The sequence below is a fragment of the Pangasianodon hypophthalmus genome, chromosome 1 (assembly GCF_027358585.1).
Source record: "Pangasianodon hypophthalmus isolate fPanHyp1 chromosome 1, fPanHyp1.pri, whole genome shotgun sequence".
NCBI classification, from domain to species: Eukaryota; Metazoa; Chordata; class Actinopteri; order Siluriformes; family Pangasiidae; genus Pangasianodon; species Pangasianodon hypophthalmus.
The window spans coordinates 3641679-3659899 of record NC_069710.1 but is presented as its reverse complement, the minus strand read 5'-3'; the positions used below and the strand labels follow the sequence as shown (position 1 = coordinate 3659899).

The 18221-nt window shown below is 39.0% G+C and overlaps 3 protein-coding genes across 4 annotated transcripts; 1 reads left to right on the top strand and 2 right to left on the bottom strand.

The window, feature by feature from the left end:
• The first annotated feature begins 724 nt into the window (after positions 1 to 724).
• Positions 725 to 4572, top strand: clec3ba (C-type lectin domain family 3, member Ba). Its single transcript, XM_026913974.3, has 3 exons — positions 725 to 1638; positions 1827 to 1943; positions 3587 to 4572. Exons 1-3 carry the CDS (start codon positions 1545 to 1547, stop codon positions 3985 to 3987), a joined length of 612 nt encoding a protein of 203 aa, XP_026769775.1. The 5' UTR covers positions 725 to 1544; the 3' UTR covers positions 3988 to 4572.
• A 396-nt stretch (positions 4573 to 4968) lies between these two features.
• On the bottom strand, positions 4969 to 14604 carry cdcp1a (CUB domain containing protein 1a). Of its 2 annotated transcripts, none has more exons than XM_034306175.2 (9): positions 14231 to 14604; positions 12023 to 12220; positions 11394 to 11735; positions 10871 to 11233; positions 9048 to 9245; positions 8570 to 8947; positions 6480 to 6830; positions 6223 to 6307; positions 4969 to 6134 (listed from the first exon to the last, which is right to left on the bottom strand). In XM_034306175.2, the coding sequence occupies exons 1-9, from the start codon at positions 14301 to 14303 to the stop codon at positions 5657 to 5659; spliced, it is 2466 nt and encodes an 821-aa protein (XP_034162066.2). In that variant the 5' UTR covers positions 14304 to 14604; the 3' UTR covers positions 4969 to 5656. The 2 variants fall into 2 exon arrangements, with proteins under 2 accessions (XP_034162066.2, XP_026769774.3); XM_026913973.3 differs by having other exon boundaries at positions 4969 to 6131; positions 14231 to 14602.
• A 168-nt stretch (positions 14605 to 14772) lies between these two features.
• Positions 14773 to 16232, bottom strand: LOC113526849 (transmembrane protein 158). The gene is given in 2 exon segments (XM_026914250.3): positions 14773 to 15486; positions 15488 to 16232. Coding segments are annotated over 2 exon segments (666 nt in total). The 5' UTR covers positions 15827 to 16232; the 3' UTR covers positions 14773 to 15159.
• Positions 16233 to 18221: the final 1989 nt, after the last annotated feature.

Here is an 18221-nt window from a genome sequence, read left to right as displayed (position 1 = left end):
TTGGGACTACAGTGTGACTTCTAAATAAGAGTCCCTACTTGCCCTTGCCTCTTTCTCTGTGTTTTATCGCGGTGTCTATGATGCAACTTCTGCTCTCTAACTGATGAAAAGCCACGTTACTGCACTTTAGCTCATTTACTGTATACATGATTCAGCTCTTGGTCAGCTGATTTCCCTCCAGGGGCTGAATGGGGTGTATCAGAGCTCTGCTGCAACAAGTTTGACACGCCTGTAATTAGACAAAGCTTTTAAAAAGTATGATGCTTTAGGGGAATCCTGGGGGAAAACAATGAAAAGTCACCAAGTGTTAAGTAACAGAAGTTAACTTCCCTAACGGAGGAGGGTCTATCTATCTATCTATCTATCTATCTATCTATCTATGTATATATCTATCTATCTATCTATCTGTTTATCCATCTATCTGTCCCTCTGTCTGTCTATCTGTCTGCCTGTCTCAATTATCTATCTATCTATCTATCTATCTATCTATCTATCTATCTATCTATTTGTTTATCCATCTATTTGTCCCTCTGTCTGTCTATCTGTCTGCCTGTCTCAATTATCTATCTATCTATCTATCTATCTATCTATCTGTTTATCCATCTATCTGTCCCTCTGTCTGTCTATCTGTCTGCCTGTCACAATTATCTATCTATCTATCTAGCTGTCTTTATCCATCTATCTGTCCCTCTGTCTGTCTATCTATCTATCCCTCTCTGTCTGTCTGTCTGTCTTTATCTATCTATCTATCTATCTATCTATCTATCTTCCCTTTGTGTGCAACACTACATGTTAAAGTTGCATTAAGTTACTATTTTATATATGTAATTTTAAGTTATTATTCATACAGAAGATTTGAGTTAAATGTATCTGTAATGATGTAGGGAATATAAATGTATTGTTTTCATTGGGCTTATGTATGTAAGAGGAATGTTTATAAGTAACTATAATACTTGGTTCAGTGTGTACGGTTTTCCCCATGAAAGTGTTTTCCTGGGGGGGCAAGAGAGTGGAGGAGGTGAAGTAATGTGTGTGAAAATGAGCTAAGTTTTCCAAACTCCATCGCAACCCAATTTCTCTTTCCATGCCTCTGGAGACAATCACGCTACCCAACACTACCAAATCTAAGGGTTGCACATGTTTGACTATCTATCTATCTATCTATCTATCTATCTATCTATCTATCTATCTATCTATCTATGTCTGTTTTTCTGTCTGTTTGTCTGGAACATAACATAATTGTCAGTACAACTGTGTTTTGTGATTTTGTGGGTGAAGTAATACAATAAAGTTGAGAAAAGCAGGAGTCTTGGGTGAAGTGCATGCAGCTGGTTAGATATGGGTGTGGTGGTGTGGTGAGAAAGTTTGAGCACTGCAGTTTAGTGTGTACTGGGAAGAGGAGGGATGGTACTGCAGTAGTTTCCCCTCCTGCAGGCGTTTCATTTGGGTCTCACACAGCTCTGACATAGACACAGCAGAGTTACTCAAGCTCTTGGCTCTCTCTTGGTTCAGGAGAAGATTTAGGAATCGGGATTAAAGTAAACATGACTTTCACAGGTGTCACACTGTTACTGTGCATCGTGTGTCATGCACACTGCCTGCTCGAGCAGAGCACACAGACGAAGAATGAAACAAAAGGCAAGTATAGTATCTTAACTTTCTTCTTGTTTTCCTAATCCATGTAGTCTAGTCATTAAAGGTTAGATAAATGAGAGTCTAACCATTTTGAGTTTATTTAATTGTCCTAAATAGTATACGAATGTATGGTTAACTGTATATTTGCATGCAAACCTTGCTGAGTTGTTTGTTTCATGAATGTTTAATAGATGTGCTGCTGGAACCAGAAGCTGCTCACAGTGCTGCCATTGAAGAGCTGAGGAAAAAGATTGATGAGATTGTGAAGGAGCTGAATGCCCTGAAGGAAGTCCATGCTCTGCAATTAGGTACTGAATAAAACTCTTACAATACTCACAATGTATCTACTGTATATAGTGGGTGATTTTCAAAAGATCTAAAAAAAAAAAAAAAAAAAAAAAATTAATACTAATAATTGTACAATTATTGTGGCCAGTTCCTCCTGATGTTGTGCTTTTACTGTATTCTGTTGCACTTGTCATTCTGCTGAATCGGGGGCGTGAGAAAGCATTTTGAATACATATACTGCATCGACAATTTTTTCCAATAAACTAAATTGGAAAAAAAAAAATCAGGCGTTGGGCCTGTGTTATTAGAATGAGCTAGGCCTATGTACACATCCACATACCTTAAAGAAAGACCAGCAGCCTGTACAAATACCAGCAAACACTCCACAAAGGCTGCAATTTGTAAAAATAATTTCAGTAACTAATTTTTTTTAATAAATAATAAATCTCATGTAGACTGTAGCATGGTTAGTCCAGCTGGGCCCTTATAAAAAGCTGAAATCAGTTTAGTTTGTGAAATTATTTACAAATTTAATGATGTAAAAGTGTTAGCGTATTAAAAGCTATCTTACACAATCACTTTAATCCGTCTAATCATGTTAATAAAATCAATCTGGAACCAGTGGTTATAATTATGCTATGAATCTAAACTTACAAAGACATTAAAACACCTTTTCACAAGACAAAAGCTACATATAAAGTAAAATCAAGTTTTACCAAGTAGTAAATGATGCAAAGGGAAATTGGTTTCTGTGACTGTGCGTTGCTACATTGTTTTAATGTCAGGTGTGTTTGTCAGACAGCTCGGGCAAGCTGGATGTTGACCGAGTTTCCAACTTGGAATTCCGAGTTGAATGACCATTCCGTTGTACTTTTCCCTGTTGGGAGTCAGGTATTTCCAAGTTCCAAGTACAATGGATTACAACCTTCACCCCGGTACTCTGAAACCCCTAAATTACTTCTAGTGCAGCCAGTTGCCATCAGAAGTTACAAACCTGTTTACAATAAGTGTCACATGATTTCAGTATAAATTCACCTGTTCCTGGAAGACCCCATTGTCTGTAAGAGAACATATCTAACCAAACAGCACCATGAAGACCAAGAAGGTGTTATAAGAAAAAAATATATATTAAGCACCAAGTTCATTTCACTTCCAGGTTGTAAAACTACAAAATATGGAAAAGTTCAAGGGGTTGAATACTTATGCAAAGCAGGTCTACGCTATGTACTTTCATTCTTGTTACTGTTTAAGGTAAATCATGGTGAATGGAAGGGGTGCTGCGGCAGCACCATCATTTCCCACCTCACTGACTGTAATTGTTACTCTCACATTGTAAGTCACACTGTTTCTAGAGCCACAATATTTCGTCCAACTGTATACACCTGTCTGGATAGAAGCCAATAAAACTGATGTTAAAGTATGAGCCTGAGTTGGCCTCTTGTTCTGGATATATGAGTTTGTGCCTGATTCGTTTCAATTTTAGGTGTTTTTTTAATATAAAAACAAATACATTAATATAAAATTGTATGTTGTCCCTTTTTTGTCAGTGTATACACGTGCTTTCTCTGTGTCCTCAGGTGGTACCTGCACTCCACATTAACACTTCCACTTTAACATCTGCTGGTTGTCTTAACATAGTTCTTTGTAATACCTCCTATTGCAGTTTGCCTGAAAGGCATCAAGGTTCCAGGCAAGTGTTTCCTGGCCAGCCCAGAAAAGAAGGACTTCTATGCTGCTACTGATGATTGCATCGTAAAGGGTGGTACCCTGAGCACTCCTGTTACGGGCAATGAGAATTACCAGCTGTATGTCTACGTGCATGAGACCATTGGACCCAGGGCACAAATTTGGCTGGGCATCAATGACATGCTGAAAGAAGGCGAGTGGGTTGATAAAACAGGCTCCAGGATACGTTTCCAAAACTGGGAGACAGAGGTCACCCGTCAGCCTGTTGGTGGCCGCAGCCAGAATTGTGCCTTTATGTCTGTCATAGACAGCGGGAAGTGGTTCGATGAGACCTGCCGTGCTGTGAAGCCCTTTGTCTGTGAGTTCAATATTGTCTGAGTTCCTGTTGCTCCTTATTATCCTTAACAACGTCCTTTACACATGAAAGTAAAAGCTTGTCAGAAATGGTGCATCATAAATACAGACAACTTTGAATATTGCATTTGTATTCAAAGCTCTTAAGGCTAAAACCTGGCTTCTAACAAGTAAGAAACAAGAAGTCGTCGATGGCAACAGCAACAATGGGGATGCCTCCAACAACAAGTCAAGTGTTTTTTTTGTTACTAATTTGTATGCTATGCCAGAAATACCCTTAAAATATACCTCAAACAGGAAAGAAGCTATTGAAGAGAGACCATTGCAGACATTTGACCTTGCTGTGACCTTGACCTTGTTTGGATCAATTCCAAAATCTAATCAGTTCATCTGCTGGTCACAGTGATAATTCCTCATAAGTCCTATAAACATTCAGCCACTCATTCTTGAGATATCACACTAACTAGAATCTTGGACAGATACACAGACAGCTGGATGGATGGACAACCTAAAAAGTAATGCCTCCACCACTTGGTGGCAGAGGCATAAAAAAGTAGAGAAGTATAGAGGCATGTTTTATCTGTTTAAAAAAAAAAAAAAAAAAAAGAACAGAACCTAATAATAAATTAAATAACAGACAAATTGTAATTTTTATGATAGTCTTAAAGTGGATAGTTATAAAAACAAGTCGTTTATGGGTACAATGTTCATATTGAAACTTGTCAGAAATGATTCACTTACAGTAAGAGGCATATGAGGAGGCTCATGCAGGATTTCTAATGTCTATACCAAATACTGCAGCTCTAATATATACCCTCTTTATTTTGCTCTTCATGTCACATTTTTGCATGCTGTCTGAGAAATAAAACAAAATTTCTTTTGTTAAGAAATAGAATGAATATTTTGGAACTGCACTCTTAGTGTACTTCATTCGGATTCAGAAAAATTCATATTGTAATAAGTAATGTATTCCAGTTAAACAGATTACTTCACTACACAGTCATGTTCGGTAAAACAGATGTTTTATTAAGCGTTACATAATATGGCTCTTGCTGATTCCAAAGGAACTTTACGTCACACTCGGCCAGATGTGTGAATGATCTGGCATAATACTGACAACATCTGAACTTCAAAATAAATATTCTTATTTATGTAACTTATGAGTGGAGCATTTTTTGGTCTCTAAAAACAATCTATCACACACACAAGCTAATTTAGCACCTAGTGTGCACTGGCTATGTGACAAAGCTTTTTAAGCTTTTTTTCTATGCGACAAATCTGTTTTTTGGTGATAGTGCCACTACCACAGTCAACACAAGGCTTCTAGAATGTAGTACAAAAATGTAAATAAAATAATGTTATAATTTTTAAATAAAAACAGCCTAAGTGTGGTAGCTCACAATTAAGATGTGATACATTTTTCTTCAAAGTCATTGGATGTATTCCAAAGTAATTAAACATTTTGTGGTATTAACAGGAAGAGATGATACATATCAAGGCACAATTTCAAAAATGTACAAATTCAGTCAAACAGGTTACTTACATAACGAGACTAAAAGACTAAAAAGTTGTCGCATTCAAAAAAAACAAAACAAAAACAAAACAATTCCAGCATCAGGATCAGACATGGTCCTCTTTATGTTAGCTTCTAGTGCATTACTAGTTTTAAACCTAAACTCTCCATAAATTCACATTAATCCTCCTCTGGCTCTGCTTTCGGTGCTCTCTGTATGTTTGGCACAGTTTCCTGATCCCGAACAGAGTCACCTCCACCGATTTCCTCATCAGCTTTCTGCTTGTCTTTACATGTCAGATTTTCTCCTGGCCTTACAAGTATATCAGGCACATCTGGTACGGTCTGAGGCCCTGTGAACGGCCTGTAGACCCCTACTTCTGGCTCCTCACCTCCTCCATCATCTGTTAATGGCTGCTGTTCTGTGGGTCCAGTGAAATCCCGGTACACACCCACAGCTGGCTTTCCAACCTCATTCATTTCTACAGAGTCTTTAAGAAGATGCCCATATACCAGGTAGTCATCTATACTATGATAAATATGAAAATCTTCTTCTGATGTTTCCTGGGGAATCCTGGCAAGGCCTGGCAGGAAGGGATGCCTATTGGGATTGTAGACTGAGACCTCAGGAGCACTCTGCTGCTTCTTCTTTTTCCTGCTTTGTGTTAAAGAGACAATGCAGTTATGACCAGATTGTAATGCAGATTAAAGTGATGATGATGCGATTATGGAAAAAAAAGACTCACCTCATAATACAGAACACAGCTAACATGATTGCCATCAGCAGCAAAACAACACCCACAACACTCAGGATGATGCTCAAACGCACACCTGAAAACATGTAATAAACATGTTTTTATCATGGCATCACAGTGATACTACATACTACACTTATGTAAATGTAGGACTATGGCCATGCTCCACTTTGCATGGATTACCAATACCAACAGAGAAAGAAGTGAATAGAAAAAAAAACAGACAAAATCAATGAAGACTTTTGTACTTTTGCCCATGTGCAAGGTGACCTGGCTGACCACGCTGAAGGCTCCTTTCACTGGCAAGCAGTTTGACATGTTCAGGAAGAAAGATTCTGGTATCACCACATCCTTAGGATTTTGATCTTGCCAGCTGTACATCTTGTCTTGTGATCGCTCCCTGTGCAATTTAATGTAAGCTGGTCGATTCTGACATGTGAGCTGGCTAACATTGGTAAAGCTCACATGAGCCTCAAGCTGTGCAGGAAATGAGACGAACCAGGAGACAGTGGCATATGCCTTCATTCCCAACGGCCATGCTGGAGTTGCTAAGAGAACTGGTATATCCTTCTTTGGCAAGACAGTGAAAATGTAGTGCTCTGAAACAGGAAAAAGCGATAAGAAATACATTTCCACTTTTACAAACATTACAGTATACATCAGAAGTGAGTACACGCCTGTGTAGTATCACTTACATTTGAACTGATTCAAAATTGTATCACCTCTCAATAACTGCATTATTACTAGGTTGACAAGTAGAGTATTTCCTCTTATGAACAATCAAAAACAAATACTTCAGAAAGACTATATTGAAAATACAACTTCAACTCAACACAAACTCAATGCAACAAAAGTGAATACACCTGTGATCACTTACACACAAGTTAGAAAACCTGTCATCACTGAAACAAAATTGAGTATACTTGTTATTAGCCTATTTGCATGAACATGGTTATAAAATGACCTGTGAACACCAGAACCTTCTCAATTATGGACCTATGGGCTGAGTCTCTCTGCATGTCTGCATCATGGCTCCACATGGAAAAGAATTGCCAGAGGAACTGAAAAATCTGATTGTGAGACTTCACAAAGATAGAAAAGGATACCTGAAGATCGGTGACCAACTAAAAATCAGTCAAAACACAGTTGCAGCAGTAATCAGGAGGTACAGAACAAGCCGTAGTACCACTAATCAGAGCCGCAGTGGCCATCCTACTAAAATGACACCACGGACATGATGACATTTATAGATGGCACCATGAATGCCTGTGGATATCCCAAAATACTGGCTGACAAGATGACTCCCAGTCTCCAGAAGCTTGGCAGAAGAGGAATAATTCCAGCATTATAACGATCCAAAGCACACTGCCAAAATCATGCAAGAGTTTCTAAAGAAGAAAAAAGTGAAAACTATGACCTGGCCAAGTATGTCACCTGACTTGAGTCCAACAGAACACCTTTGGGGTATTTTAAAGAGAAAGGCAGAGGAACACAACCCCTCCAGCAAAGAACAGCTGAAAAAAGTGTCTCTGAAGAATGGCAGAACATCCCACCTGAAATTTGTGCAATACTGGTATCCTCCATGCTGAGGACGATTGAGACTGTCATCAAAAATACAGATGGACATACAAGGTATTGAAAAAATAAAAGGTTTGAATTTCAGTAATGAAAGGTGTACTGACTTTTGTTGCATTGAGTTCTGACTATGGGGCTTGTGTTTTTAATATAGTAAATCTACACTGTTAGGTTTTAATTTTACAGAAGAGCAAACACCCTACTGTTCAACTAATGCAATTACTATAAGGTGATACAATTTTGAATCCTTTGACATCTAAGTGATATTGCACAGGGGTGTACTCACTTCTGTTGTATACAGTATCTGTGTTTAAAAAGGAGATTGACTTTAAGGAGAACATTTGGCCAAAAATAAAATGCACAACTTATCCCAAAAGTAATCAACCAGCCTGGACATTTCTGTTGTTCAAGGCTTGCTTCTTTAGTTATGCACTGGAGTTAAAAAGTTATTGTATTAATGACTGACTCGGTCACCCAAAAAGCTATGTCATTGCAAAATGTATAAATTTTTAAATTCTGGCTCAAATATTCATTTATAGCACTGTTTTTCAGCTATGTTTATTTCAGTGTTGTACTGTAGACACAAAACAGGTTAGGTCAAATCTGCAACAGTTACCTGTTGACGTTAAAAACTCATGTTTTATCTTGTAAGATTTATTCATATGAAGATGTCTATTCAGAATGTGGTGATTAAAATCTAGAACTATCTCTTAGCCAACTGAACTTAAAACACCATGACTATTACTTCTGTGTGATTGTTTACCTTTTACAGAATTAGTAAATGAAACGTGTAAGAAGGATTTGGTGATCTGCCTTAAATTCTTGCCACCTGCGGGAGACGCGCTCACTGTAATGTTTGCAACATTGATTTGCATTTTGTGAATCGCTCCCTGAGGACAAAACTGCCCGACAGTGACGCCTTGGGGCTCGTTTTGTGACACCGTAAGAAGAACAGTGTTGTCGCATGTGTGACCAGGCAGAGACTGCTGCAGGTTGCCCGCTGAAGACACCAGCTCCACTGCGCCATTCTGTGGGCCATACAGGTTCCATCGGACCTCTTGCACAACTCCCAGGATGCATTTATCTAGTTCAGGCACCCCTAGAGATCCAGGATCTGGGCAGTCTCCCAGCTGCTGACATGCTGGTAATAAAAAGATAGGTAGAGATTTAATGTCTTGTGTAAAATGCATTACCTGAAAATGGTCTTGATTAGGACCTATTTAAAAAGCAATAGGTCTTACCTATAGTTTTGTTTATAGTGATGAGCAGGTCCTCCTCTTGGCAGTCAATGAAAGATACATAGGAGACCTTTCCTGAAGGGATGGTGGCTGTCTCCTGAGCCAGTGAATTCAGTTTCAAAATGCAATCTGATTTGGGTTTCTTTTTCATTATGTGTATTAGCAGATGCTTTTCCTTCTTCAGATCCACAGAACAGCGCACTGAAACAGTGAAGCCACATTGTTTAAAGTTTGAAAAGCATAGAAGATATTAAATGCATACATAAATTGCGTAAAAAGTGCATAAAAGCTGCAGGCATGATTCCCATTCCTTGAAGGGATGGGTGGGGTTTATAGCTCCTCTGTAAAGATCTGCCTAATGGAATAGGGACTTTCCAGAACTTACCCAAAAGTAGAGCTTACAGGAACTGGACTCATCCAAATGACTCCTTATTACACATCAATAATACAACAACCATTGTAATAAAACACATAGTAATACAACAACCACGTAACTATGATTGTTCATCAGGGCTTCGTGTAACTTTATCTATCAGAAACTCTGTTTCTACCATGATCATTAGTTACACAACTGAGCTTCAGCATGAAATTTGTTTCTTATGTGGAGGTAAATACATATTGTACACTATATAAGAGGAAAGTCTACGTTACGTTATGATGGTGAAAAAAAATCACAGCTTTTGCTGAAGCAATTTGTTTGGTCAGTTGTTTAAAAAAAATCAACTCTGTTAACTTTCTATTCTCTTTGAGTGTGAATATATTTTCTCTCTTTTTTCTTGGCAGCAGCCATTCAAAACAAGCCTGGGGGCATAAACGAGCATAAGCATGGCAAACAATCAAAAGCCTTTAGGTAAATAAACAGCAACCATCTGGTGAAAGCAATAATTGAAACCTGTAAGGACACATTTCACTGGCATTTAAAAAATAATCAGAATCCACTGGACATTCCCAAGAAAGAAAAGAAAAAAAGCTAATAAACACACAAAAAAAGAGGATGGGCTAATAAAATAAGATTAAAAGAGAATAAAACACAGAATTAAAAATAAGCATGTTCTAAAATAGTAAATAGACTAAAATAAAATAAGAGAACTAAAATGAAATAAAACTCGCCAGCATGACACAATGGACCTATATTTACTCGAAAGCTTGAGAAAATAGAAATGTTTTCAAGTTGGATTTTAAAATCTCCATTGAGCTGGAGGTTTTAATTAAAAAGTGTAGGATATTGCACAGACGAGGAGCAGCGACAGAAAAGGACCGGTCACCCTCATGCCTCAAATGGGAGTGAGGAACAGTTAAAAGTAGCTAACATTAAAAGTAGCTAACAAGAGGGCCTTAGCATTCTGGAGGAAGACTGAGGGTAAATAAGGTATAAGATATAGCTCAGGCCAGCCTGTTTAGGGCATTAAAAAATTATTGTTTAAAAACAAAACATTATAAGTAAGGCCAGAGTCCTCAGTCCCCCTTTTTTCTAAATCCATAATCTTAGTGTTCTGTGTGTTAACCCCTACTATAGACAGCTGAGCTTCACCAAAGCACCTGCTATAAAATATTGCTGGGACCACCATTGTTCATTCTGACTGTTAGCACTCTACAAAACTTTATTAACTTTTTTATAACATTAAGAACCATTAATAATATACCACAACCTTCATTAATCCTCTTTAACCACTTTCAGGTTTATGGTGGATCTACAGCCGATCCCTAAAATTCTGAAAAGTTCTAACAGCAATTGAACAGTTGCATTGTTCCATGCTATTGTCCGGGTACAGTGGAATGTTATTTCATAAACAAACACACGTTACGAATAAAAAAACCACACTAACCTTCGCTGCCTCTCCGGATGGCAGAGACTTTGAAATGCAGGGTGAGACTGGTGGAGGAAGAGTGTGTGTCTACATGACAGTTCTGCAGTGAAAGATTGAAGGAGCCCTGGTGCTCAGTCAGCTGTGCCTCGCTCAGTTTTTTCACCATGGTCCTGCCATATAGCTGGTACTCCATTCGTGTATCTCTCGTATCACACCTGGGCACGGTGTAGTTCAGTATACGCACTGTTGAATAGTACTTGTATGGAACTTGGAAGGCCCATGTGATTAGGTCATCATCAGGAAAGCTCTCTGGGTAGTTTGGTGAAAAGAATTCCTGGGACGACGGCTCCTCCGGCAGAGTGACGTTGATAATCGCAGGTGCTGTTGAATAGTAACCATAATGATTATACTGCAGCAGTACAAGCCAGGTGAAAAATTAACTAAACATTCACATATAACCATCATATAAAAGGTTCTACTGGCTGTTCATTTGTACTACTACGTCAACAAAGTTCATTGTGTTTCATCAAAACTTATTTACATATTATTTCCAGTCCTGTTGATACACCAAAGCTCACTGCATTCAGCTGTTGTTTTCCAGGAACCTGCAAAGACACAATGCCTTCCCGAAGCACCTGCATGCTTCTGATGGTGCCCTGACGGCAAAACTTCCCAATTTTGACTGTGCCTGTAGACACTGTGTAGATGTGTTTGTCTTGACATTGCTCTGTAGGTTGAATCTGCCTTAAACCAGCTCTGGTAAAGTCCAAGCTGAAAGCCTTGTGACCCTGGACTTTCACGTTCCAGGTAAAGGTGCGGTTAAAGTTTTGAAGAGAAGGGTAGTCCTCTGGGGTGATCGTACCATTACACGTAGTGGTGCATACTGCAGGAAGAGATAAGGTCAGTGTTGGCCAACTGTAGAATTAAATATTTTATTGCAAAGTATAATATTTATACCTATAATACAGAATAAGCAGTACCTTCTAAGACCTAAATATAAACCTGCATCTTTAAAAAAGTGTAATAGTAATGTATGTAAAAAAAAAAAAAAAAAACCTGAAAAAAGATTTCATCCATTTTTGTATGCTTTTGAAGCTGTTTCTTGGTATGTTTTAAACAGTATTTGTAAGTATCAAACTGTGTAGTAAAAGAAGGAAAAACATGGTTTACCAATGTGTCTAACAATCTCCACCATGAAGACAGCTTCTGGCTGTGAACAGCTGAAGACTACATCCATGCGTCTACTGAGCATCAGAGAGGACTTGCATGAATTTCCAGTACAAACTTCACATTTTAACCTCGAAGCCGTACTCCTATTTATATGTATGATAGAATTACTGGAAACATTTATGGTAAATGCTGGACCTCCTGAAAAAAAATTAAAGGTGTAAGTGTTGATCAGAACCAAAATACCACTCTATGAGTACCTCTAAACCACTATGTAGATATTATCCATAATACCCCTTTAGATGTTTTATATGGACTTCGGTGGCAAGTAAAGTCATTCTCCACTAATATCCAATACAACTCATTGTGTGTTTTCAAGTCATTAGTCACAGCTGTCACATCCACAGCACTTCCCTGTTTTCTTAAATTCACAACGGGGTTTTAGCAATCAGGTTGTATGGCGCCAGACACCACCCAGAACTCCAAGTCAAAATACTTTTAAGTTCTCTGTATGCTTTTAACCTTAAAGCCCACAACATTTATGCAATACTTCTTTTCATATGTATTTAAATCTGTTTCCTTGTGACATATTTCATGGCCGTGAAAGGAATGGAGTTCAATTGTATTTATATATGTATTAATACTTTTTACAATGTTGCCAGACAGCAATTTTGGGTGACCTGATTTTTATCAGTCTCTGTAATACTACGGTTTGTCTAAACAAATTAAAAGGATGAATGAACAGTCTCATTACAAGTCTCTATCTGATTGGCACTGATTATATCATGCCTAAGTGTTTACACTACAGTAGTAACAGTACATTTGTGATAAACAATGATATGTCAAGCAGGGACGGACTTAGCACTAGGCAAAGGTAGGCAATTGCCTTGGGCCCCCAGAAAGTCAAGGGCCCCCTAAAAATGTAAATTATATATATTTTTAATTATTAATGCTAAAAAACATATGCTGAAAATTTAAATATCAATTTTAAAACACTGAAATGATTCATATTGCTGTTATCACAACAGAGAACGGAAGCTCAAGGATAATCGAGGCATGTTTGTGTAATTGAATAGGGCCCCATTCCTATATTTTGCCTTGGGCCCCCAAATAACTAAGTCCGCCCCTGAATATAGCCCACACCAAATACAACATATATAAATGAGTTACTAGCTATAGTAGCTCAGTGGTTAAGATGTTGGACTACTGATCGGAAGGTCATGAGTTCATTCCCCAGCACTGCCAAGCTGCCACTGCTGGGCCCTTGAGCAAGGCCCTTACCCTCAACTACTCAGTTGTATAAATGAGATAAATGTTAGTCGCCCTGGATAAGGGCGCCTGCCAAATGCCGTAAATGTAAATATCATCAGCACTTTCGTCCATTCCATTTCTATTCACAGTAAAAAGCAGCTGATTGAGCATGAAATTTTTCTGAACATAAACATTTCATTTTCCCTCCTTCACAGTTTTTAAATTGTTACCGATCAGGATTTGTTTAAAGATACAAATGCAAACAGTCTTTAATTTACTAAAAGGCCTATTTTACATCCTTGAAAGTGCAAGTACATTTTACACCAAAAAGAGTGAAATCAAATAATATGTATCTAATAAAACAATCTAGATATTATCAAAATTATACTTTTATTTAATATTATATAAAAATGACTAAACAAGTTTGGAAAGCTCAAACAGAGACTTACTAACACCATAAAAAAGATTTGTGTCAGGAGTACAGCAGGCTTTGCAAATGCCTTAAAGCAACTGAGATGATAACTGGGATGATAAGTTATAAAATCATATTTCTAAAGAATTTTTTGAGGTGGGGAAAAATATTATTTTAATTTTGTGACTCAAACTGATCTCAATTCAGGTTATTTGGTATTATTACAAGATCAAAATAATCTGCCTAGGAAATGAGAACCCAGGAAATCATATGATATAATTTATGGTAGAAATGAATCATATAAAGTGTAGTAGAACAACAGCAGGTTAGATATTACTCTAATACTGCTGTAGCCTAATAAACCCAGCCCCTCTGGTTTGACAATTCCTCGTTTTCTCTACAAGTTGCTCTGTTATTAAAATAACTTCTATAAAATATAGATATATCATTGAAACAGCTACTGTTAGGTTTTATAGGCTAAAGCATGTTTAGGCACGAGGATCAATGGAGACGCCAAATACGTACAGCACGAAGGTAGGCTAATTTACCTGAGACTGAGATGATCCACACCGACCACTGAAACACTCCAAAAAGAAACAGCATGTCGCCCAACAGCCCCATGACTTTCTCCTTCCGTGTGGGTTAGGCTAACTGAGTAAAACTTTAGCGTCTCTCCATCGACTCCAACTCCTTTTTCCCCTGAAAATGCGTTTGACTTCCTGGAATACAGCCGTTACTTCGGTGTAGTTCCCTCAGGTAGGCAGAGGGACCCGCCCTTTCACAGGCTCTATTAGCGTCAGGATTATGGTAACGTCCTAAACCACATTCTACCGTATTAACTAGGCTAGTGTGCTAAAAGAGTACGCTGCTATAGGTCACATCAAGTATTTTATTAAGGTGTTTTGGACCCAGCCCCTGTGAGGCAGATAAATTTAGGTGAGCGGTGAGCAATGGCTAGGTGGGCCTAGAAATAGCCCCTTTCTCTCTCTCTCTCTCTCTCTCTCTCTCTCTATATATATATATATATATATATATATATATATATATATATATAAACAAATACCTGTTGCACAAACGTTTTATGCAATAAACCTAATTAGTATTCGTATTTTCCACAAATGGACTTCCACATTTTATTAGCTCTTACAAATATAAATACAGTTAAGCCAATGAGGACAATGTTTTTTTTTAACGTTTCTGCAGTCTTGTTCTTAATAATATGAAGAAAGTTTAAGATAAAAACAATACAAACATTTTAAGACAGCTGAGTAAAACATTGGCTAATACTTAGGCCTACTCTCTATTAGATTTATAAAACCACATTCAGTCTAATATGCACATTTTACAGATTTTATAAAGACGTTTTTACTTTTAAACATCATACTATTAGGCCTACTATCTGACAAAATATCCTATATGCCAGTTCACTAAGCTGGCGCCGGGTGCAGTGAGAAAGCCAGTTTGGTTAGAGAAGGCTTTATCTGGGTCTCCGCTGCTCCATTCCGTTGGGCAGGAAGCCCGCGATGATGGGCACCGGCCATATGAGGGCAGCCACGCTCCATATGATTATGACCAGAGTCATGAAGCAGGCGACGAGCGTGGACTCGATGGGTTTACGATTCAGCCTCCAGCTCCGGTCCCCTTTGAGTTCGTCCAAGGCGAAGTCAAGGCAGCAGAAGTGCACGCTGTCCGCCGTGTCCGGTCTGGATCGGCCGAAGCGCCTGAACCGGGAGAGACCGCATCCGATGCACAGCCTGAACTCCTGCTGCGCGCCTGCGACGCCCACGTGCTCGATGAAAACGGGGGGACGCGGCGCGGTTGAAGGCGGCTGAGAAAAACGCCTTTCCGTGGCTGTTGGTGGTGTAGACGAGCACGTCGCAGCGCAAGCCCAAGTCTCCGTCCCAGCGTGCCACCAGCTTGGCCGGCAGCCTCTCCACGCTCACGTTGCACCTGGACGACGCGTCGTCATCCTCGCTTGCTGCCACCGATCTCTTCGAGTAGCCCACCTCCAAGCTGGCCAGAAAGCCGCTGGTGGAGTTGATGGGCGCTGCCACGAGCTTGTCATCGCTCCAGGCACCCGAGCGCGGCGCGAGACCCGCCACGGCGCTCAGAGTAAGCACGAGAGCGGCCGAGCGGCTCAGCATGATGGCGCGCGCCGTGAATCCGAGGGCATGGCGCTCCGGACCGGGTGCCAAGGCACAGTATTTAACTTTAACAGTTTTGAAGACGTCAGGTGCGCACAAGCGCAGAGACGTCAAATTTGAGCCACATCTCAAACGAGTTAGTTTTGCGGTTGATTTTGCGGGTGTCGTGTGTGCAGACCCAGTAAGAGCATCTGTTTCAGCCCCATTTGAACGCACCTCCGGTGTCCTCCAGCCTCCAACGGCAACTCCAGCGCGGTGGACCCAGAGTGTGTGTGAGTGTGTGTGTGAGTGTGTGGAGCGCGAATCAGAGAACACAGCCTACGAAGGGTGGAGGGAGGCGGAGGAATATAAAGAAGTGCTCAGCTACATACATCACAGTTCACCTCCTGACGAGTTCTCTCTCATTCTACACGAGTTCTCTCTCATTCTATACGAGTTCTCTCTCATTCTACACGAGTTCTCTCTCATTCTATACGAGTTCTATCTCATTCTATACGAGTTCTCTCTCATTCTATACGAGTTCTATCTCATTCTACACGAGTTCTCTCTCATTCTATACGAGTTCTCTCTCATTCTATACGAGTTCTATCTCATTCTACACGAGTTCTCTCTCATTCTACACGAGTTCTCTCTCATTCTATACGAGTTCTCTCTCATTCTATACGAGTTCTCTCTCATTCTATACGAGTTCTCTCTCATTCTACACGAGTTCTCTCTCATTCTATACGAGTTCTCTCTCATTCTATACGAGTTCTATCTCATTCTATACGAGTTCTATCTCATTCTATACGAGTTCTCTCTCATTCTACACGAGTTCTCTCTCATTCTATACGAGTTCTCTCTCATTCTATACGAGTTCTATCTCATTCTATACGAGTTCTATCTCATTCTATACGAGTTCTCTCTCATTCTACACGAGTTCTCTCTCATTCTACACGAGTTCTCTCTCATTCTATACGAGTTCTCTCTCATTCTACACGAGTTCTCTCTCATTCTACACGAGTTCTCTCTCATTCTATACGAGTTCTATCTCATTCTATACGAGTTCTCTCTCATTCTACACGAGTTCTCTCTCATTCTATACGAGTTCTATCTCATTCTATACGAGTTCTCTCTCATTCTACACGAGTTCTCTCTCATTCTACACGAGTTCTCTCTCATTCTATACGAGTTCTATCTCATTCTATACGAGTTCTCTCTCATTCTACACGAGTTCTCTCTCATTCTATACGAGTTCTCTCTCATTCTACACGAGTTCTCTCTCATTCTACACGAGTTCTCTCTCATTCTATACGAGTTCTATCTCATTCTATACGAGTTCTCTCTCATTCTACACGAGTTCTCTCTCTTATACTGTATGAGTTTTCTCTCATTCTCTACCAGTTTTCTCTTATTCTACATGAGTTTTCTGTTATTCTACATGAGTTCTCTCTTATTTCATGATACCGTCAAAGCCACTCCTCTTATATCCACAAATCCTGTTCAAAGCTGAATTTCTGAGTCGATTTTAACTCAGGAAACAAATAAGTGCAGCAGAAAGGTGCTGAATAAATACCTACAGAGTTACCTGTTAAGGTTTTCAGTGGTTTCCAGATGGAGTGGACATGCAGTGGATTCAAGCCTGTAAGTGTTAATCTAACACTGTGAATTTAGCTGAGAACGACTTTATTTACCAAAAGAGCTACTAATGATTCCTTTTGCTGAATTATTCAAGGAAAATTAAAAGAATAAATCATCAAATATTTATTTATTTATTTATTTTTGTTTACTAAACCTTAATACTTTAGGTCACTCTAGAATGTGTTTAAATGTCCACTAATAGCTGCATTTGTCCAATTTTCTGCAGCGGCATGAAAAGAATGGAATATAGTTTTTGTTGTTTGCATTAATAGTACTATGTCACTGGCTCTGAAGTTCAAGATGCCTATGTTTCTTGCGTTACATGCTACTTATTTTATTTATTTATTTATTTTACCATCGATAGCCTTTTTTTGTAATAATGGATTCATCTCAGATAATCTTGTGCATGCAGTAATGCTGATTTGTGGAAAAGACCTCAAATGCATTCACTTTTTTCCAATCTTGATGCCCATTCATTGCAGAAAATGTATTTCACTTGTTTCATTATAAAGAAATATTTGTGAGTGTACTTATATTACATCAGAAGCATTAGAGTAATGTCTGGTATTACCTCACAGAAAATCCACCATCTATCCTCAAAAATCACCACATTGTAAAGCCATGTGCAGACCAATTTGCCGCAATTACTGCACCAACAGTTTGTGAAGTCTCACAACAGGCCAGTGTCACTTCAAAGCAGGTGCTAAAAATGAATTTGTTTGTGCAGATGTCAGGTCAGATGACCTCAATTTTCTAAGTGAATTTGGTCTAAGTG